The sequence below is a fragment of the Grus americana genome, chromosome 20, assembly GCF_028858705.1.
Source record: "Grus americana isolate bGruAme1 chromosome 20, bGruAme1.mat, whole genome shotgun sequence".
In the NCBI taxonomy this organism is placed as follows: domain Eukaryota; kingdom Metazoa; phylum Chordata; class Aves; order Gruiformes; family Gruidae; genus Grus; species Grus americana.
Window position 1 is genome coordinate 12803942 of NC_072871.1, and position 19919 is coordinate 12823860.

Consider the following 19919-nt stretch of genomic DNA (forward strand, 5'->3'; position numbering starts at 1 on the left):
AATGAGTAAAAATATTTTTAAAGAGAAAACATGCTAAAAAGAAATAAAAAGATGTACCTTTAACAGGATTGTCGGAGTCATAAAAGGGAGGACAAGGTATTACTTTCTTCTCCTGCAGATTCTGCAAATAAAACTACTTTTCAATACAAAGAAAAAGCCAATAAATGAAGCTAATTGCAATTTTTGCAGAAATCCCAGAGAACTGATTTAGAGCAACTCATCCACTCTTTAACAACCATCATGTGCCACTCTGAAATCACAACTTTTTGGTGGCAGGTGCAAACCTTAAACTAAACCCAGCATTGGTCTAAGGCACTTTAATATTACTGAAGGGCTTGGGCAGCTTCACACGTCTCATACCATGTGCTGCTTGACCAAATTCTGTAGTTTGCAATGCAAAAAAAATAAAGCATATTACAGACTAGTGATCAGACATAAGGCCTTGCTAGCAACAATACTTACAGGCAGATATTGCACCACGGTGCCATTTTGCCTCCCTACAGCCAGTTGTTTTCCCTTTGGGCTCCAACACACTAAGCAAAAAGAGAATTTCATTAGCACTAAGGAACTGGAGAGTTCCAAGGCCTCACAAAAGCAGGACCAATAAATTAAAACAACAACTTTCTTCCCCTGAAAAAGAATCATGACTCTGAATTAAACAAACAGGTAGTCACCCAGTCACAGAGAAAGCAAGACTGCACAGATCAAAAACCAAGAGGATGACTCTTATTTGCATGCTTCCTTGGAAATGACAGTCAAGCCTGAGACAGCAAAAACCACAGGTGGGCACACGTGACTAATTCACAAGATGCAGCTCCTCTAATTAACTGGGAAAGAGCAGTTACATTGCAACACATTTTCTGAGTCTTAGGGAGTTTAAATCCTTGCTTTTTGTGAAGAAATTTTTTTAAGAAATCTCCTCCCCAGACAAATGGCCTAACTTTTCAAACCTATCAATCTGCTTCTATTCTTCAGCATCAGACATTCTGTATGCTATCTGAGGCTGCCACTCACCAGATGTAACAGATACAGAAGGCGGCAGCGTGGCATACACTTTCACAGAGTCGGTGACCTGCAGGACAGAGATGCTGCCATCGGACAGGCAGATGGCCACCATGGCGGGACTAGCGGGGTTCCACTTCAGGTCATTGACCATTGCTGTGCTTCCTGAGTCCTTGGCCAGTTTGTGATATGCAAATGCACGTTTCTGCTGTTTTGCCTTTTAGGAAAGACAAATATGTGAGACAGTGGAAGCTGAGCACAAAACCAAGTTCTCCCAAAGTCATAATCCAAAGTGGTTTTGGCCTTCCTATAAATTAATGGCTCAAAAATAAGAAGAAGATTTTGAATTTACCTAGCAAATCCTTTACAAGGCACCTCCCATAAAGACACAGAAAATCCCACCCAAGGTATGCCTCTCCTCCTGCTGTAACTTAAAAAAAAAATAAGTTAAAAAAACCACTTTGTATATGCTTTACCTGATTTAAGAATGTGCGGACATCAAAAAAGCCAATGAAGGAACCGATCTCACTGGACATCATACAGACGGAGAGTGTGAGATTATCACAGCTTAGAGCCAGGTGCTGCACAGGAAACTTCATGGGAACTAAGGTACTCTGAACATTCTCCACTTAAAACACAAAAGGAAAGGAAGATAGTATGAAGGATAAATTCAAATAGCAAGAGCTGTTCTTGTAAAACAATACCATTAGAACAAGTTTATGCAAAAAATCACCAGTCCTATCAACAGCAGCTGTCAAAGCTAACATGTAGAAAAACTGAGTGACAGCAAACCCCTTCATCTCTACTAATACAGTCCCAAGAGTTGCCAAATTCCTAAGAAAAGAAAAATCTACTTTCCTTCCTCAGTAACCTGGAGGAAAGATACTTAGACAGATTTTTGGTTTTACTTACTTACGCACATGAATACCTCAGATGGTACAGTTTCTAAGGACAACGGGAAAACGAAAACCATTTTGCACTTAGGTGTATTTTGCACTCGGGTGGTGAAACAGCAATTGCTTTCTCCCTTGAAGGATAGTCATTTAGTCAGAGCGGCTAACTCTGTGTGAGAACTCTGCCCCTCCATTCTCACACATCCCTGATGCACACACAGGTTGACAGCTCAAGGACTGGCTACCACAACAGCATGTGGCTGCAAGGAAAGGGGCACATTCTCTGTTACGCTCACTGTACGGCACTGAACACAGGTGACCAAACTGAATGACACTGGAACAGGAGCCAGCACAGACCATCCTGGTGACGCGTTCCCAACAATTGTACTTCATTTCAGCTAGAGGTTCGGCAAATACTGTTCCCGCCTTCTCACACAAGAAAACGTGGTAATTTCAAATGCACAAAAGAGCATGACAAGGACTGTATCAGAAGCAAAGAGGTCTGTATTATAACAGCCCATATAAAGCTGTTTCTGCAAAGATGAGATGCAAGTGTGCCTTACCAATTTTATTGGGATCGTCTCCCAGCTGGTTTTGCATGAGAAGATTTCTAGTGTGAAAGATCTGCAGGCTGGTTCCTCCACCAGCAAAGACCAGTCCATATTTGTTAGACACTGCAAGGAGACTGGAGCGCTCTTTGGGAAGATCATCCGGAGCATCAAAGATGCGGACTTTCTTCAGTGCTCTGAACTGAAAATCCTGTTGTAAGAGAGTTGGAAAGTAGCTGTACATATGTTGGTGAAGAGGAATGGTTTACTTCAGTTTCTCTAAGACAGTTAAGTTGAAAAGCCTCTCCACAAGAGCTGCAAAACACCTGCCAAGGCAGAGTCCACACCCACACTGTCACTGGCCATCCCATCACATTTTCTGTCTCATCTAAGAAAGACTGAGATCACACCACACTTTTTCCATTGGCTGAATCTCTCTTCTACCCAGTGCCTATGCTCATAAAATCTGTAGGAGTCAAACCTGTCCGAGACATCTAACCTTCTCGGAAACATACCAAAACTAGCCAAGAGATACAGAAGAAAAAAAGAAAGAGAAAAGGACAAAGCAGAGATACCACACAATTGAATAAAACTTGTGGCCACAAAGCTACAAAGCACACATCTGCTTAGATGCATCTTTGTTTGCTACTGTAATTTGTGACACACAGAACATATGGTTATTCCTTCCATCCACCCCCAGTAATTAATCTGTATAATCAGACTTATTTTTTGCACTTGTTTCTCTCATAATTTACATTGTCCTTTTGTAAAAGGAGGAAGAGAAAAGCAGAGTGAGATAAAAACTCCAAAACCACAAACTGAATTCAGAAACAGCAGTTGCACTATTACCATGTAAAACTTGAGGTTCCCCTTAGGAATGAGTCCTTTCCCAAGGTACCAATTGTTGAACAGAGCACTGGATCCAAACCCAGAAACTTAAATCAAGCATCTGAGTTTTATTTCCAAATTATTGCCAGAGAACTAAGTAAATTTCTGCAACCTGAGGAGGGTGCAGGAACTCAGAACCTTCTGCAAAACAAACAGCCCAACAGCTTGCTTTTTAGGTGCCTGAGCAGAAAGCAGCTGCACAAAGATCCAGACAGGATTCAGGAATCCACCCCCCCATGTCCCTGCTTATACAGCCTCGCAGTAACACTCCGGAGACACGGCAATGGGCTAGGCTGGCACCACACTGCAAGACTCCAGTTTACACTGTCCCACAGCAGACAGCCGTGCTGCTGTTCCCAAAAGCAGATTCCAAGCACAAGGCATACTGACAGGAGGACTCAGAAGCACGTCACTCCTCTCCCAAAACAAGGTTCCTCCAACTCTCACGTTCTGTCTCTCCTCTCCCAGGCGCTACCAAGACCCCCCTCCATCACAGGCCACACCAGTCCCTCTCTCTTCCACTCCACAGGCCCGTACCAGGCTCTGCTAAAGGGCCTCAAGTGCTTCACAAACCCTGCAAGGATGCCTCAGAAGGGACCCGCCATGACCCCAGCCAACACCACCGCCCCCCCCACCGGCCTGTAAGCCCGACGGCCCAAGCCAATTCTCTCCTATTGCCTATCACCCCTCACAGCCCAGGCCAAGCCTTTCCCAAGCCCCATTCCCCTCACGGCCCGAGTCGGCCCCTCAGCACGGCCTGCCAGCCCCGCTCTGTGCCCAAGCCAACGTCCTCGGCCCGAGCCAAACCGCCTGTCAATTCCCCCAACGTCCGAGCCAACCCCCCACCACTGCGAGCTGCCCCCTCGCAGTCCGCCTGCTCTTACCCCGCCCCTCACCTTCATCTCCCGCTCCGGGATCACGTCCATATCGTCCCCCATGACGGCAGCCGGCAGCCCCGAGGCCCGCGCTCCCCGCCACCCTGCGCACAGCCAGGAAACCCCCGCTCCCCCGCCAGTACGCTCACTTCCGCTTCCGGCGAGGCCTCTCTAGCCCCAGCTCTCGATGGTCCGCAGCGGGCCCGAGTCCTCCAGCGGGCCCCGCCTCGTCGAAGCTGCGGCAGGGTGGGAGGGTAAACCGCGGCCCCTCACGGCGGAGAGCCTGCCCGCACGGCAGGGATTAGCGAGCAGCTGTGCTTGATAAACGCTTTTTTCCTTCTGTGCTGAGGTGGGGTCTGACCCGGTCGCGGTGGGTGCTGCAGGCCACACCCACCGGCCCTTCTCCGCCCTGAGGCCATCCAGCCCGGTGGGGCTGCCCCCGGGGGCGCTGAGGGGACAGACCCTGCTGAGGCGGGGCCGTGGCTGCCAAGAGGGATGGGGTCTGGCTGCCGGCGAGCCGCCTTTCCCAGCTGGGCAATGGTGGAGGCTGGCAGGCAGCTGCTCCTACCTATCCGTCAGCCGTTGGTGAGGGGGTTCGATGCTTTTTTCCACAGCACAGGTCCAGCATTGCGGCAGCTCTAAGCAAACCCTGCTCCCTTAGCATGGGCTGCAGCGGGAGCACACGGTCCGATGCTCAGGGTCAGTCCCTGCACACCTCCGCTTGCCTGTGGATGAGCTGGAAACAAGGAAGCTGTGTGAGCAGGGACAGCCTTACTGTGCTCCAGTGCCCCACAAAACCAGCAGGATCTGGGTTTCTTCCCTTGTTGCCTCCTGCCTCAAGTTCAGGGGGTTCAACTCTCCCTCAGAGTGCCAGCACAGGGGGTGCATCGCCTTAGCTTAGCCCTAAGGTGATGAGGACATGTTGAGAAAGGCTGTTTCCAGCTCTAGCAGGTTGTGCTTCTCTTTTTCCAGGACCAGGAGGACAAGAACTTTCACAGAGACAAAAGCAGTGACAGCTTTGGGCAGTGACCTGAACTGTGGCAAACCACATCCATATTTCCCTCCTGTAATACGCTCCCTTTATTTTTTAACTGAACAACAGCTTTAACATGCATAGCCCAGGTGCATTCTCAGAGGCTAACGGGCAGCAGAAAGCAGATGCAGGGCTCTGATCTAAGGGCAAGTCTGTCCTTTTGAGGAACGCATGGAAAAAACGTATGCAGTCATTCCCCCAGGAAGCCTGGTCTCCATTTTGATAACTCGCATCAGACAAGAACCTCAGTCAATTGCTTCAAGAGCAGAGAGGATGAAAAAAACCCCACCAAACCTCTTGAAAGAGAGGCATTACAAATGTCTGCTCTTGATAAACAAGTTATTCCTTAAAACATGCACTGGCACCTGCTTTCTTTCCGTAAGTCAGAAAAAGAAAAAAAAAAAAAAGACAGCTTTCAGGAGGTGGCCTCTGCATTTTGTAACACAAACTCCATTGTACTTGGTCAGTTATTACAGATAAAGATCAGATCAAGACAGTCCAAACCTATCTCTAGGATCTATTTAAGGGTTTATATTAACAGACTTGGAAACCAGCTCACTTAATCTGCAACCAATCATACGGACCAAGCTTCACAGGAGCTAAACTAAATACACTGACACACAGCATAGCTTCCAAAGATTTATTTTCAGTAGACTGGTGCTGCTTTCACTCATAATTTTTTCTCTCCATTACAGTTTTGGTTTTCATGCAAACAGTAGTGAGAATGTTGTTTTTATTATTTAAAAGTGCAGCCTTTGGCAGGAACAATCAGCCTAGTAGAGTTAATCACCTGTACTTCCGTTAAAAATTTATTAAACCATGATTTTAAAAAAAGTTAAAAGCTGCCAAGAAAAGAGTAGGGAAAGGGCAAAGAGCAAACATCTGGATTCCAGAAGTTGTGTATGGAGCAGGAATCACCATAGTAACCAGAGTGTGGATAGCACAGTCCCAGCTACATCTGGGTCCCAGCTCATACTCCAAACTCACAGCCATTCTTATTTTGCAGACTTGAGGGCTTATCCACTAGGGAAACGTTCCTGAGAGCCCACGGGACCAAGTTGAAACACGTGCAGGGAGGGCTGCAAAATCTGAGGGATTAAGCAGCTGCGTGAGGACAGATCCTCACCCACCACTGGCCTGGCAGGGCTCACAGTTTGGTCACTCGGCTTCCTTTCACCTGAAGGTTCCGTTTCCCCTAGGCCTTCCCAAGGGGCTGCGCAGCATAACAGCAGGCTTGTTTCCACACTCGATGGGCACGACAGACAACCACCCATTCAAGGTTCTGCTCCTTATCAGATCCAAGTAGAGATTTACCAGGAAGGGGGTCCCTAAGGTAGCTTTAATCATCCTCACTTGCAGTGGCTGGTGTTGCACCAAGATCTGACTGTGGGATGAACCCAGGGAGCAGACAGAAGCTGTCCCTGCAGTCAGCCGTGCCCACCTCCAGGCGTAAGGGCCCTGCAGGCAGACCTCTGCGTCCACACACCTTCCCACGTACACCCAGCACACAACTCTGCCACAGAGGTGGGAGCCTGACGTGTATTTTGGTGAGGTCAGGAGGGGAAGAACTAGTCCAGAGTCAGGAAGCGTAGGACGGAGCAGAGAAGGCACTTATTTCTTTGCACCCATGAAGCTGCTGTTGGGGGGTTTTGCCAGAGAAGCGCCAATGTCTAGCAGCAAGGCCCTTTAGGAACCTGTTGTCACAAGCACAGCTCTGAATCCATACATTGGGAGGAAAATAGCTTCTCATCTGAGAAATGCAGGAAGGGCAGAGGAAAGAGTAAGATCACAGGTGTTTTGGGTTTTTTTTGGTCTCACATTACACCTGGTGCTACAGCTTCTGTCTAACAAATCAAGTTGGCTAAGGGATGCAGCAGAAAGACACAAGCTGGGCAGCTCCAGCTTCCCTTGCTGTTCCTCTAAGGCAGGTTAGTTGAAAACTAGGACTGTCCACAGTGAAGAGTAACAAAGCATAGGTAACCTCTGTTACAGACCAACAAAGCAAACAGTGCCAATTTTTCAGCCTGTCTTCTTCAAGGGAGGCTGGCTATGTCTCTCTCTGGAGGTGGACCAGAAGGCTTTGGGTTGCTTTCATTGGCTTTTCCTTCAAACATCATGACCCTGCAAAACACAACAGATAACACCACTGAAAAAAGCAGGTGCATCTTTACCCATCAGTGGGGGTGGGATTATCTTCTCTGCTGAAAATAGCACCTGCCTTCTATGCAAGGGCATTCGTTAATTAACAGAGGGGAGAAAGCCAACAGAGGGCAGTGCTGGCAGCCTGGCAGGCAGCTTTGCTTTTCTAGCAGCTTCCAGAAATGGTTTCCCAACGCCTCTGCTGGTTTTCCTCTCAGAGCCCAGAGGATTAACATGTTTTATTTAGACAGCTGCTTCCAAAATCCCCTGGGCACACGCCAAGTGCTCCTGATGCGTAAAAGCAAATACTGTCCGTGGCCCACCTTGTACATGACCAAAGAGCAGAACATTCAAAAGCCAGCCCCAAGCAAGCAACAGCAATTACAGCCAGGAAAGAGGGCAGAGACGAGGAGCAAGGCACTGGTTAGAAGAATCCCAAGCATTTTGCAACCACCAGCACTGTCTTCCTCCCTGAGGACTGCAGCTACACTGGGAATGCCAGCTGCCACGCTGGATCAAAGGACTGCACTGCTCTTGGGACAAGTTTCACGTTTCTGCTCCTGTTCTAAAGAGTCCAACAGACAATGGGGTGTCTGTTAACAAGAGAAGGGACCCATCTGTGAAAGCTGCTGCAGTTGGGAGGAAGGATGGAAGATATGGGACAGGCTGCTTCTGTGGAGAAAGAAAGGAGGAGCAGGGGTGTCAGAAGTCTGTGTGTACATGGAAGAGGAGCATCCAACGTGCAGACACAGGGCACTCAGAAAGGAGAGGTGAGACTCATCGCCAGCAAGCATGCACCAGCTTAGAGGGACCACGCGAGAGGTGGGCACAAGATCCTGCCTCCCAACCTGCCCTGAAAGCTGGCTGTGTTTCTAAAGCTGCCTTTGAAAAGGGGTAAGGGGGATGGAGAGGAGCATCTCCTATTCACGGTGGTTACAGACACAAAAGCAGGGCCAGCCTCTGTGGCTGTGAAAGGAAAAGCCAGGCTTCAATGGAGCGGACACGCAGCCAAGCAAGTGTTTGGATGCCATTTGTTACAGCAGGACTTTCAGAGCCTTGTCGAGAGGGCAGAGGGGGCCGTGGGAGGCTAGTGCTGGCAGCCTGTACTGCAGAAAACCTCTCCCAGCACAAGCCAGCTGTTTCAAGCATGTGTCCCATCTCCATCTACTGCCCCTCTCTCCAAAATCAGGCAGGGAGGGAACATCCTGTGGGGAATAGGAGCCAGCACTGCTGGTGCTGGCAGGGCCATCATTCACCACTCGAGTCCTGCCACCGTTCACAGATGAAGCCTGTGTCCCCATAGCCAGCAGGAGCCAGAGGAAAGAGACGGGAAGAAGTCTTGCAGTGCTGAGTGCCTGCACGCCCTCGGGAAAGGAGGGGAATTGCTCTGCATGGAGCTCGTGGGAGGAAGCCTGTGCTAACACACAGCAGGCAGCTCCGCTGTGAGCGCTCACCACTGCTCAGCTTAGACACAGACTTATACACCCTCTGATGTCTCTCTGCAAACTCCCCCTTCACAAAGGTCCTCATCTCCCCTCCACAAACACCAAGCTAGCAGAGCTCCACCTCCACCAGGCAGAACAACTTCTGCTTCCCAGCTCCCCCAACACACCAGTTCAGGTCCTGCGTCTCCCCCACTCCCTCCCAGGGACACTCACAGTTTAAGCACAGCAGAGCGTTTGCCAAGCATCATGTTGACGAAGTCCTGGTACGAGATGGTCTCGCTAACCCCTCCAGTCACCTCAGAGATCATCTTCTTCAATTCTAGGTGGGTCTTCGGGGCCCCCATTTTCTCCATCATCCTTTTGACAGACATCAAATCTGCAAGAGCAAGGCAATCAGTGCTGTTGAGAGGTGACCACACTGAGCACAGACCAGCCCCAGGGATGCAGGCATGGAGTTCCCACCTCAGACCACCTCACCTGCGGGCTCTGGGGCTGACAGCCCTAAGCTGTTGCTGTCAGCCAAGAGAAGCCTTCCAGCACAGCCCACTGCTGTACCACCCCGTACAGAGCATCACTTCCCATTTGTGCAGCTCGAGATAGAAGCACTGCACATGCAGAAGAGGAATGACTCTCCAAGTGCTCCAGAGGCATACGGGGACACTGCTCTCTAGGTCAGAGCGTGGTGCCAAGAATCACAAGGATGGGGAGGAGGGAAGCAACACTGGGATTAAAGCCGGAGACACACAGGCTGTGGGGAGCAAGTGCCCCTGCCCATCGCCACAGGCCATTTCCTTCCATTGCTGCAGAGACCTGCGGCCCCTTCCCTCCCGGAAATGGCAGCACAGCCCTGAGTCAGGCCTCCTCCAGCTCCCCACAGGCTTTACTTCAGCTCCAGGACTGGTGGAGGAGGGGAACGAGGCAGCAGCCTCCTGGAAGGACACAGCATATGAGTGATTGCACTTCAGTGTCAGCTCCAGGCCTGCAGAAGGCTGGATCTTTATGAAACTGGTCCTTTCTGGGACCAAACCAGGGCTGCTCAGCTGAGCCACACTCAAACCCAAGTCCCCTGCTTCCCTCCCCTCCCAGCAAAGCAAACAGCTTCTTTGCACTAGAAGTGCTTATGGTTTTATACTGCTTCTCCTCAGGCCAGGCAAAACCCAGGATTGTCCAACCCTGCAGCTTTCCAGCTCTGGAAATGCTGACAATTGAGAAGGCCTTAGCGGAAAAACAGGGAGGAGACCAAGAAAAAAAAACCATTTAGAGCAGAAAGAAGTGGAGGAGCTAAGCAGAGACTCAGGAGGAGAACAGGACTGAGAAGAACTTAGATCTTGAAGCAGGTGAGGAAAGACTGAGAAAGCTGAGAGGCAGGGGCTGGAGACCCAAGGAAGCTCCAGGCTCACAATCAAGATCCAAGCAAGGCTGGACACGGGAAAAGCCCACAGGCTTTCCTCCTCAGCAACATGAGCACAGAGGGAAGCAGCAGATACAGCAGCAGACGCCGCCTCAGCTGGCTGTTGCTCTTCCAGCCCAGCACTGGCATCCCTTAGGCACTCACCAATCTCGCCTTGGTTGTTCAGGTCAAACTCCATGTACTTCTCTGGAAGAGACACAGAAGCAAGTTAACAGGATGCTAGAGCAGGGGGTATGCAGGGCTTTGGAGTGCTGCCTGCTTAGAGCAATGAAATAAAAGATTAGGGGATAAGATTGATATACTGCTGAATGCAAACAGTTCAGAGAGGGAGACCATCTCAAGACCTGTTTTTAGCACCCTTATCTCAATTCCAGGGCTCTAGAGTTAAGTGCTCTTTAATTGTGGCTGCTCTTCATTTAAGCTGAAGGAAAACACTGGCATGAGAACAAGGTATCAGCTAGCCATAAATAGCGTTAAAAGGTTTCCAGCCAGAAAAACAAAGCTCTGGAACAGCCTCCCAGAAGGAGTAGCAAGGAAAACAAAACACTGAGCACTCCCAAAACGAAGCTTGATCGGATTAGGAGGGGGATTAAATGACGTAGTTGCCTGCAATAGCAAGGGACAGACTCTACAGTCCTCCCAATGCTGTGCTGCACTCCCAGAGCAGCACCTGCCAGCAGAGATGCTCAAGGACCACATCAAGAGGGCTAAGACAAGAACATGTCCAGGAGCAGTTACACCAGAGCAGGCTGTTTGCCCTTCCAGCCTGCTGTCAAACTGGGCAACTCCAGCATCCTCAGAGAAAGGCAGACAATGCTCAAGAAGGTCTGGTTAGCTTTGCAGGACAAAAACTGGCATGCCGTAACGGACACATCACTGATTTGAGTTAGAAGAAAATCAGGATTTCAGTCCTGTGCTACTTCTGACCTTTGGAGCGGCACACCTATGTGCTTCCTAACCCGCTCTCCCCACCCCACCCCTTGCTATCTGTTCCCCATTTAGACTTTAAGCTCTTCAGGCAAGGATTTGTCTGTCTTGCAGACCACACAGCTCCTAGCACCACAGGAGCCCCCCCCCACCATCTCAAGTTCTGCTAAATGAGAAGAGCAAGATGCCTGCTGCCACCATCCATCCACACTGAGCTGGATAAATCTCCACCAGCCCTGCAGTTAGCACTCACTCCCCAGAACAGCCTCGGAGGACTCAAATTTTAAAGTGAGAGCTCCTGGGCTGCTCCTTTTACCCAAGGGAAAAGACCTTTTCTCTCTGCTCTAGGGACACCAGCAAGCAGAAGAGCGTGAACAGAGAAGTGGCAGGCTAATTTAAGCAGCCAAAGGGAAGAGGAGATATTTGACACATCAAAGCCCTCCCAGGACCTGTGCTTCTGAAGAAAAGCACTGGGTTAACTGGACTGATGGGCAGCCACAGGCAGGAGGCAGAGGAATGGCCTGGCATGTCTTCACCTGGGTCTCAGCTTGTGGATTACTGTCATGAGCTGACCAGGACAGACCTACAGGAGTGCCACAGACAAACCAAAGCTGTTCATGCTTCAGGCAGGAATAAATGTCTCCCTTCAAGCATTAAGCAACCAATCCTAGATGACATTGGAGCTGTCACACATGTGCTTAGGGGCCAAAGCAATGCTTGATGTGGAACTGGCTCTCCCCACACTGCCCCACCATAATGACCCTGTACAAATGAAATGCTGCCTCCCTGGGCGCGGGTCATGCACCCCAGCATGTGTTTGGGGACACAAACCCTGCTCTGCCGTGTCTGTGCCCAGCACATGTTTTCTTTTCTTCTCAGCTGACACTTAGCCAAAAGCGCAGAGAACAGAGGCAGCTTTACATCATCATGCTCTAGCCTCAGCTCGCACATTCATCTTTCCCTCCCATCCCAGCTGCAGGGATTTGGTGAGGCAAAACCATGCGTGGTCTCTCCCCTCACAAATGCGTTTACACACACACTGCACGGGAGCTCCCCGGGGCCCAGCTGGGGAAGGACAGCAGAGAAGAAACGCTTCCCCCATCATCACACAATGAGTCGATTGTTGGAGGAGCTGGAGGAGGCATTGGAGAGCGGGACAGGCCAGGCCACGGAGGCAAACTCACGAGGCAGCAGGAAGAGATGCCAAAGGCTCTCGTTACAGGGAATTCTGCGCCTGTGACCAACAGTTGCAATGTTTGAAGAGCCCCAATTGTGATGGGAAAAATAATGCGGGGCTGCAGCCAAAAGCCAAAGCCATACAAAAGGCAACAGAAAAAGAACAGGGGGCACAGGAGGCTCCTCTGTGCCCAGCAGGGTAAGGGATCACAAAACCCCAGCCAGCTTCTTCCATTCTGGATTGCAAAGCCAGAATTCAAAGGGAAATAGCAGACAATGCCTGAAATGGAAGCAAGGTCAGGCTTTATTTGGTTAGAGCCAAGCTGAGGATAAATCTTGAGGGCACTGTGACGCAGAAGGCATGTTTTCTCAACTGCCTTCAGCCACTGCTTGGAAAGAAAGTGGATGCACAGCCCTGCCAAATCTTGTCCTGCAACCACTTTGGGGACAAGCTCCAGAGGACCCCCTGCAAAACCAGGCTTTTGAGCAATTTCTCTATCCCCCATCCCAGCAAATAGCCCAAACCCAATCCCAAAATCTGCTGACCACCTGGAGTTAGACAGGCATTGGATAGGACTAGAGACACATTAACTGCTGTTGCCTCCAGTACCAGGGGGCTCAGGAAGGACCAAATCAGACTGAAGAAACTTTTGGGGAGAGAAAGGCCCCAACTCCTTCAGGAAGCAGCTGAAACCTCAGCTCTGTGGGAAGAGGTCCTCCTACTCACTAAAAAAATAATAAAAAAACAGTCCAGCTACTGCGTCGTCCATTATACCAGCCAGCTTGTCTAGATATCTGGACAGAAACTGTTCTCCTTTGCTGCTCCCCAGAGTTTTGCCCACGCAGCAGGTTTTGCAGTAATAGCAGCCGCCAGGCAGGATGTCTACAGGGTGACATGTCCCTGCCCTGCAAGTGGGGGAAGCACAAAGGCTCGTGTGGGGAAAACCACCTCTCTGGGGAGTTTCACTGAGCCCCACAAGCACAGGGGAGGCATCCATCCCAACTCAGTCACTTGTATTTGGCAGAGAATCTCAGGCTGGTAAGATCGAAGTGCTGAGGAAAATAATCTGTTCAAAGCAAATAGTCAGGCTGAAAGGACAGGGAAACCCTCCAGTTCTCACCTTTGAACACTGCCAACTTCTCCTCCAGATCTTCTTCATCACTGAATTTTGGGTCACAGAGAAATTCCTAAAACAGGAAGAAAAAAAAAGGAGTATCCCCAAGGTTAAAGATATAAAGGAAAACACCCTAGAGGGCATGAACAAATGCAGCATTACCCAGAAGACCTATGCAATTCCCAGAGAGCCACATCTGAGCAACAGTGCCAGGAGGCTTGAAAATGGGTTGAATCCCTCGCACCTTGTCATTAACATTCCAGTGCAAGGGAATGCCTCTGGTGTCTCAGATTGCCCACAAACAGCCTGAGGGAGGACTGGACCCCACGTGCCTTTTGGATAACTGCATGAAACCCCCCTCTTCTTGCTCACCCAAGGTTTCAGCTCCCCTCATCTCTGCTTAAGCATGCACAGCACATGGATTGGGCACCCATTCCCATTCCCAGCAAGGGCTCCTAGTCCTTGCAAAAAGCACTCTGATCTCAGATTTCAAACTCTTGAAAAACTCTGAGGGCTAGCAAATAGAACAGGCAAAGTTTGCAGAACATTATTTACCCAGGAGAGGACAGGTATTTTGGGGTAAGGAACAGGATCTCACTCTCTCTGACCGTGTATCCATTTTTCCCCTTAACCTGCTCAGGCTGGAGAGGAAAAATCCTGTGTCACTGCTGGTCACTTATCCCTAGCCCCACCTCAAAAACCTTCAGGTACCTGAAGGAACAGACCACAACCTGCAGAGCCAGCTCCACCGCTATGCCCTGCCAGCAACACCCCCCCGCAGCTGTGAGCAGCAGGGTCTTGCTCCTGTCTCTACCCTCCCACACACCCGCAGCTCCAGCAAGCCCAGCACAGCTTAATGACTCTGTGTTCAGCAACACCACCACATTCTTCAGTGCAGAAATCATTAACATCTGCATGGCTCATGCACTGCCTGTCCAGGATAAAACCCCTCCAGGGGTTAGCATGGACAGAGGGCTGAGGCTGTTCCCTGCTCTTGGCATGCGTTCCTCTCCATGCTTACAAGGAAGGCAGGAGTGGGTCCCCAAGAGACTAGGATCCCCGGCCTCAAACCTTCACTTCCAGTTAGCCACCACTTTGGCGAGTCCTTTACATGCAGCTAAACTAAGGTTTTGTAGGAAGCCCACTAGGACAGAAGTGACTGTCATCCCCTCCTCCCATCTCACAAACTCCAGATGAGACACCAGAAACCGTGCCCACTAAACTGGCGTGACACACACTTCCCTTATCACCATGGACACCAACTCAAATTGAGAGCTGTGGTGAAAAGCAATGTTCCCAGTTCCTTCTTTCGCTCTCCTTTGCCAACTCAATTTCGTTCATCTCAGTTATTTCTACCCAGGGGTATTGTTTGGCAGCCCAACACAAAGGGCCCAATTCAGCTTTGAGACGTGGGCTCAGCCAGCAGCAGAAGTCACCAGAGAGCAGTGTTACCTACTGCCATTGCCACTCAACAGCCTCTGTAGAAGGAGCCTGCCAAACACCGCTAAGAACTAAAACAGGGCCAGAGCACCTCCGGGTCACAGCTTCATTCCTGCCCTGCAGGAGCAGCAGACAGCTTCCACCTACCAGCAGGACAGGGGATGTGAGAGCAGAGTGTGGTATTTCTCCAGGAGCAAGAAGCAGTACAGAAATGGTGAAGAGTGAAGGGACTGCTACATCCACATAGGATGGCTGAGGGACACGTGCCCAGGGGACTAACAGCCCCCGACAGCATGGTACGAGAGCAGGATGCGTGACACCGGGTACACAGCTAGGACACCGCCCCTTTGCATTTCAGCTGGAGGGGAACTGGGCAGCCCACGGGTGTCACAGCTCTGCTCCAGACCCAAGGAAGCAACAGGGGAGCATATTCCAAAGGCATTCCACCCTCCGCATTGTACGTGAGCTGGGCTGTGACTGCGATAAGGCAAACACTCACAATAGCACACAGGAATTCAGTCCCCAGGGCCTGTGACTCAGACTCAGCCAGAGTGGCTGAAGTTCCTCCTAGAGCCCTTTGCTAAGTTCCCATTTTAAGGTACATGTTCTATTAATAAGAACTGCTTAATAAGCTGCAGCTTCTCCCCCGCTCCCGCCCTGAACAGCCTTTCTTGGGCAGAGAGACTTTTCTAAGCCAATAAATTCAGCAACCCAAGTCCCAGCTACCTGCAAGACAACCTGAGCAAAGCCAGATCCTTCCTTGCTCCCCAAAAAGGCGTCTCCAACCAGCAGGCCAAGCTCTCACTGGGCTGTTTAAGTCTCAACGCCAGCTGCCCTGCCTGCTGGGGCTGGGAGGATGCTGAAGGATGAGCACCCCTGCCCTGGATGGGAGAAGCAGGCACCTGCCCTCTGGCAGGCTGAATTCTTTCCCCGCAGCCCAGCGCATTAGAGGGTAAAACTAGGTTGAGACTAATCTGTGCTGGATTAGACTTGCCACCTTGATGCACGAGGCTGAACAATGTGATTGCCATTCCCTAGGAAAAGGGGAACGGCCAAGAGGGGATCCCAGAGGAGCGTTTCAGGCTGGAAGAGAGAATTCAATACTAGGACTCAGCCATCCTTCAGCAGCGTGCGCGCACTCAGGGCGTTGCCTGCCAAAGACCCTTATCCCAGCGAGAGCTCTGGGGTAGAAACCAGCCAGGAAAACAAGGCTGGGAGGGAGCTAAGTGTTAGGATGAGACAATGAGATTAAGCCCAATAGGAACGTGGCTTGATAGGTTTTATTAGGAGCACTTTACTGGTTTGCAGCCCTGGGGCTGTTCAGGGCTTGGGAAACCCCCTCCCTGGCTCCAGCCACAGTATCAGCCCAGGTTTACCTATCAGCTCCGTGTCAGAGAGGTGTGAGCTGCTTCGCTGCGCTCCCACTCACAGGAAACTCCCCCACCACCGTCACGCTGAGCTGGCAGAGCAAGCAGAGCTGCTACAGCACAACAGCTTCTCAGCATCTGTGGGCAGCCACTACCCGTGCTATCTGCAGCTTGATTTCTAGCTGCTCAAATCCCCTCTCCTAGCACTGAGCCAACACACAGGGCAGCAAGGACACGAACAAGCAGCTCCCACCTCCATCAGCTGGAAGTTACGTAGCTTGTTTCACTTCTGTTATCCAAGCCTCACCCAAAGAAAAAGCCTGCCAGAAGTGACAGCTACTCAAGGGAGAGCTAGGAGCCTGTCCCCTGTGTGGGAGGAAGAGCGGCCCCCAGCCCTGGGGCACAGCCATATCCCATCAGCAGCATCCCGGGAAGCACAGCTTCCCAGACTCAGTCCTACAGCTCTCACCAGCTGGAGGATCACGTACCCACCCTGTGCTTGAGTGATGCTGGAGGACAGCTCTCAAGAAGCAGAAACTGCAGCAATAGGTACGACACACTCCATTTCTCCCCAACCCAAGGGTCAACACCACCTTGGCTATGGGGGACGTGTTGGACCCACCTACACACCTCCCTGGCACAGGACATGTCATGCCTGCCTTCCAACAGCAGGTTTCAAAGGCTCCTTTTTAGCCAAATGCTCTTATTCTACACCTTATGTCGCAGCACCTCTTTTTCCATGGCACCTCCTGGTTTCTAATCATGTAATTCCTTCTCCAGTGACCTACATAAACTTCACCTCCGCTGTCTCACCCCTGCCTGAAGGAACATGTTGGCACTTTTCACTGCCCGGTTAATGCAAGGGCAAGGCAAGCCCACCATCTCCTCCAAGCTCTCATCTTGTGCAGCTCTACGATTTCTTCACCTGTAACACCAAGGGGCCACTGGCTATATCAGCAAGTGACCACCAAAATCCCCTAGAAATGACACGCAATATCCCACCATTGATTGTTTCAAGTTTAAAGCCTTCTTTTCACCCTCAGAATCACTGCTGGCCAGGAGGGATGCCAATGGAGCTGCCCTGGCAGGCCATGCCAAGCAAGGGACGGGGCAAGCCCGAAGAGAAGACCTTGCCTGACCCCACCATGAAGGGCACAAAGCCCAGTGTACTTTGCACTAACCCAGGAGCTGCCATTCCCCCGCCCAAGGCTTGTGAGACATCCAACCATCCTGGACCCCCCATTCAATCACTACAATTAAAACCTAGAAAGGCTTCAGTCAGCTCTTTGGAGCAGCAGAAGCTCCTCACTCCTGGGAGAGGAGACTGAAGTGCTCAATATGGCAGAGGGGAAGTTGAAGCCCTCTGGGAGAACAATAGCTCCCATTCTTGCTGGAGCACGTTCCCAAAGGCATTTTCATGGTAGCCGGCCGCTAAGCATCCACCGGCACACGGCGGCCCTCTCGGACGTGCCCGGGGAAGAGCCGCCTGCGAGGGCAACGGCACGGGCAAAGGGGATGGAAAGCAACCCCCCCCCCCCCCCGCAGAGCCACCGCCTGCCTCCCCGAGCCGGATTTCCCTCCGAGGGGAACACCGGCAGAGGCGAGGGAAACTGCTCCGCCTGCCCCAACCTGCTCCCTCCTCTCCCCCGCCAGGCACCGCCGCAGCCCCCTTCCCCATCCCGCACCTCCTCCCCGCGGAACCCTCCGCCCGGTCCCCGCGGGGCTGTGTCCCCCCCCCAATCCCAGCAAGGGTCGGCTCGGGAGAGGGGTAGCCCCAGCCCCACCTTGTTGATCTCCTCCAGCCGCCCGTCCTGCGGGGCCCGCCGCAACCCCCCGCCGCTCGGCCGGCGCGGAGCCGCCATCTCCTCGAGCCGCCCCGCGCCCGCCGCCGCCTTAAGTAGGGGCGGACAGGGCCGGGCCGGGCCGTGAGGGCCCTCCGCCCCCGCCGTTAACCCCTTCCCCGCCCCGCCGCTGAGAACGGGCGGCTGACGGCGACTGCCCCGCTCCGGGCTGCGTCTGCGGGGGGGGGTGCGAGTCTGGTACCCGCGGGGTGCAGCCGCTCGCCAGGCTCTTGCTGGAGAACGGCAAGGTGCGGAGCGAGGTGGGGAAGCGGCGGGGCGGCAGCGCTCCCGGTCTGACTCCAGCGGCCGAGCCCCCGACGGGAGGGACGCGGCGGGATGGGAGGGGACAGTCTCCTTCTAGCGCGCACCGCTCGCCGGGCACAGCGGCTGGGCCCCCGGAGCACCCCTGGGCTCCGCTCCCGAGCCACCCCCGTGGCAGGTGCACCCCCCGGCCCCGCCGCCTCGGGGCTCCCCGCTCGGGTACGGAGCACTGATTGCGGTGGCAGCTTTGCAAGCTGCTGTTTGGGAGCAACTCCGCGGTGCGATAAAGCACGACAGCTTGCAAGTCGCTGCTGGCTAAGCCCTGGAACATAGGCAGCAGGACAAGGCATCTACGGCAGGACAGACAGGACCAAGCTGGTGCATGTCCTGGCCAGGATCTAATGTGGTAAGTTGCAGTCAGCCCCCTCACTCCCCCCGCAATCTCAGGTAGACACCTTTTTCTAAAGACCTGTACTAAAATGCGGTTTAGTAGGAAGTGTCAGACAGCTGCCCCACACCACCCCAGACACACTTCAACCCCTGGGTGCAGCTACCCCTGCTCTTTGAGAAAGCAGAAAGCACAGGTACAGTGTGTGCCCCTCCTGCTGCCATGCACTCAGGTGGATGGGCAGCTATGTATTATATTAAGGATTTTTACTGGATACAGCTCTAGGCTAAAAAAAGAGTTCCAGGGAGAGCAGGAGGGAGGATGAACCGCATCTTCAGCAGCAGGCACAAGGCAAAGGCTTGACATTTCTGTAACAGCAGCAAATTTGTGTGTTGATTGGAGATGTGTAATTGTCTTCCCAGGGAGATGGTAAGTGGCTGTGGCTCCCTGCCTCTTGGCCAAACGGAATCACGCTGTGCTCACTGCTACATGGTTTTGCTTTTGCAGAACTGTCCTTGGGCAGCGAGAGGGGACCGCCTGCCATTATACTCCTGCAGCGCCACAGCTCTGGCACACCGCTCCTTGGGCACCTTTTGTGCAGAATTAGGAGGGAGATGGGTTTGTTCACGGCAGGAAAATCCTGGGTCCCTACCAGACCACTGGACCCACCGCAGACAACGCTGGGGAGATCCAATGTCTATGGCAGCAGTTTTACATAACAGCGTTACAAAAGACTTCAACACACCTGATTTCCAGCACTGTGAGTGGAAGAGCACAGGTAAAACAGGTTACAAAGTGCACTGAGCTCCAGCCTGGGGACTCATTTCTGGTCTTATGGGAGTGACTTCAGCTGCTACCTGGAGTCACGGCACAGCCGGCGCAGGGCGGGCTGAACAAGGACCTGGCTCTGCTGCCTGCGTGGCCCCACAGACTGGCCCGCATGGGAGCACGGCGTGAACACACATGCCTTTCCTTTAAAGGCGATGCAGCCACCGACCTCTGCCACCCAGTGGGAGCGACACTGGCAGGAGCTGGCCCTGTCCAGCTGCTCCCCGGCCAGCCCGCGCTGGCTGCACAGCCCGGTGCCACCAGCCAGCTCGAGGCCTTTTCAGTGGGGAGGGTGTGCGGGTGCTGATGCGGGGCTGTGGGGTGATGCAGCTGCAACTGTCA

General features: G+C 52.2%; 2 protein-coding genes across 4 annotated transcripts in view; both read right to left on the reverse strand.

The window, feature by feature from the left end:
* NUP214 (nucleoporin 214) overlaps window positions 1–4338 on the reverse strand; it is a 44610-nt gene extending 40272 nt beyond the window's left edge. For 2 of the 3 annotated variants that reach the window (XM_054848298.1, XM_054848297.1), the window contains exons 1-6: window positions 4228–4338; window positions 2459–2654; window positions 1479–1630; window positions 1015–1219; window positions 463–533; window positions 58–121 (exon numbers count right to left, since the gene is read on the reverse strand). In XM_054848298.1, the coding sequence (XP_054704273.1) occupies window positions 58–121; window positions 463–533; window positions 1015–1219; window positions 1479–1630; window positions 2459–2654; window positions 4228–4269 (730 nt within the window). In that variant the 5' untranslated portion in view covers window positions 4270–4338. The remainder of the gene's footprint in view (window positions 1–57; window positions 122–462; window positions 534–1014; window positions 1220–1478; window positions 1631–2458; window positions 2655–4227) is intronic. The other variant, XM_054848299.1, reaches the window with a different exon arrangement.
* A 1527-nt stretch (window positions 4339–5865) lies between these two features.
* Window positions 5866–18185, reverse strand: AIF1L (allograft inflammatory factor 1 like). Its single transcript, XM_054848846.1, has 5 exons — window positions 18044–18185; window positions 13459–13525; window positions 10379–10420; window positions 9037–9199; window positions 5866–7360 (listed from the first exon to the last, which is right to left on the reverse strand). Exons 1-5 carry the CDS (start codon window positions 18119–18121, stop codon window positions 7273–7275), a joined length of 438 nt encoding a protein of 145 aa, XP_054704821.1. The 5' UTR covers window positions 18122–18185; the 3' UTR covers window positions 5866–7272.
* Window positions 18186–19919: the final 1734 nt, after the last annotated feature.

Bases quoted from the DNA above. Each gene is read 5' to 3' on its own strand.
- AIF1L (XM_054848846.1), bottom strand. From the start codon at position 18,121: ATGGCGGCTCCGCGCCGGCCGAGCGGCGGGGGGTTGCGGCGGGCCCCG. The intron at 13,526-18,043 runs GTGGGGCTGGGG...TTCCTGTTTTAG, and splicing joins GGCTGGAGGAGATCAACAAG to GAATTTCTCTGTGACCCAAA. The intron at 10,421-13,458 runs GTGAGAACTGGA...TGTCTCTTCCAG, and splicing joins GAAGTTGGCAGTGTTCAAAG to AGAAGTACATGGAGTTTGAC.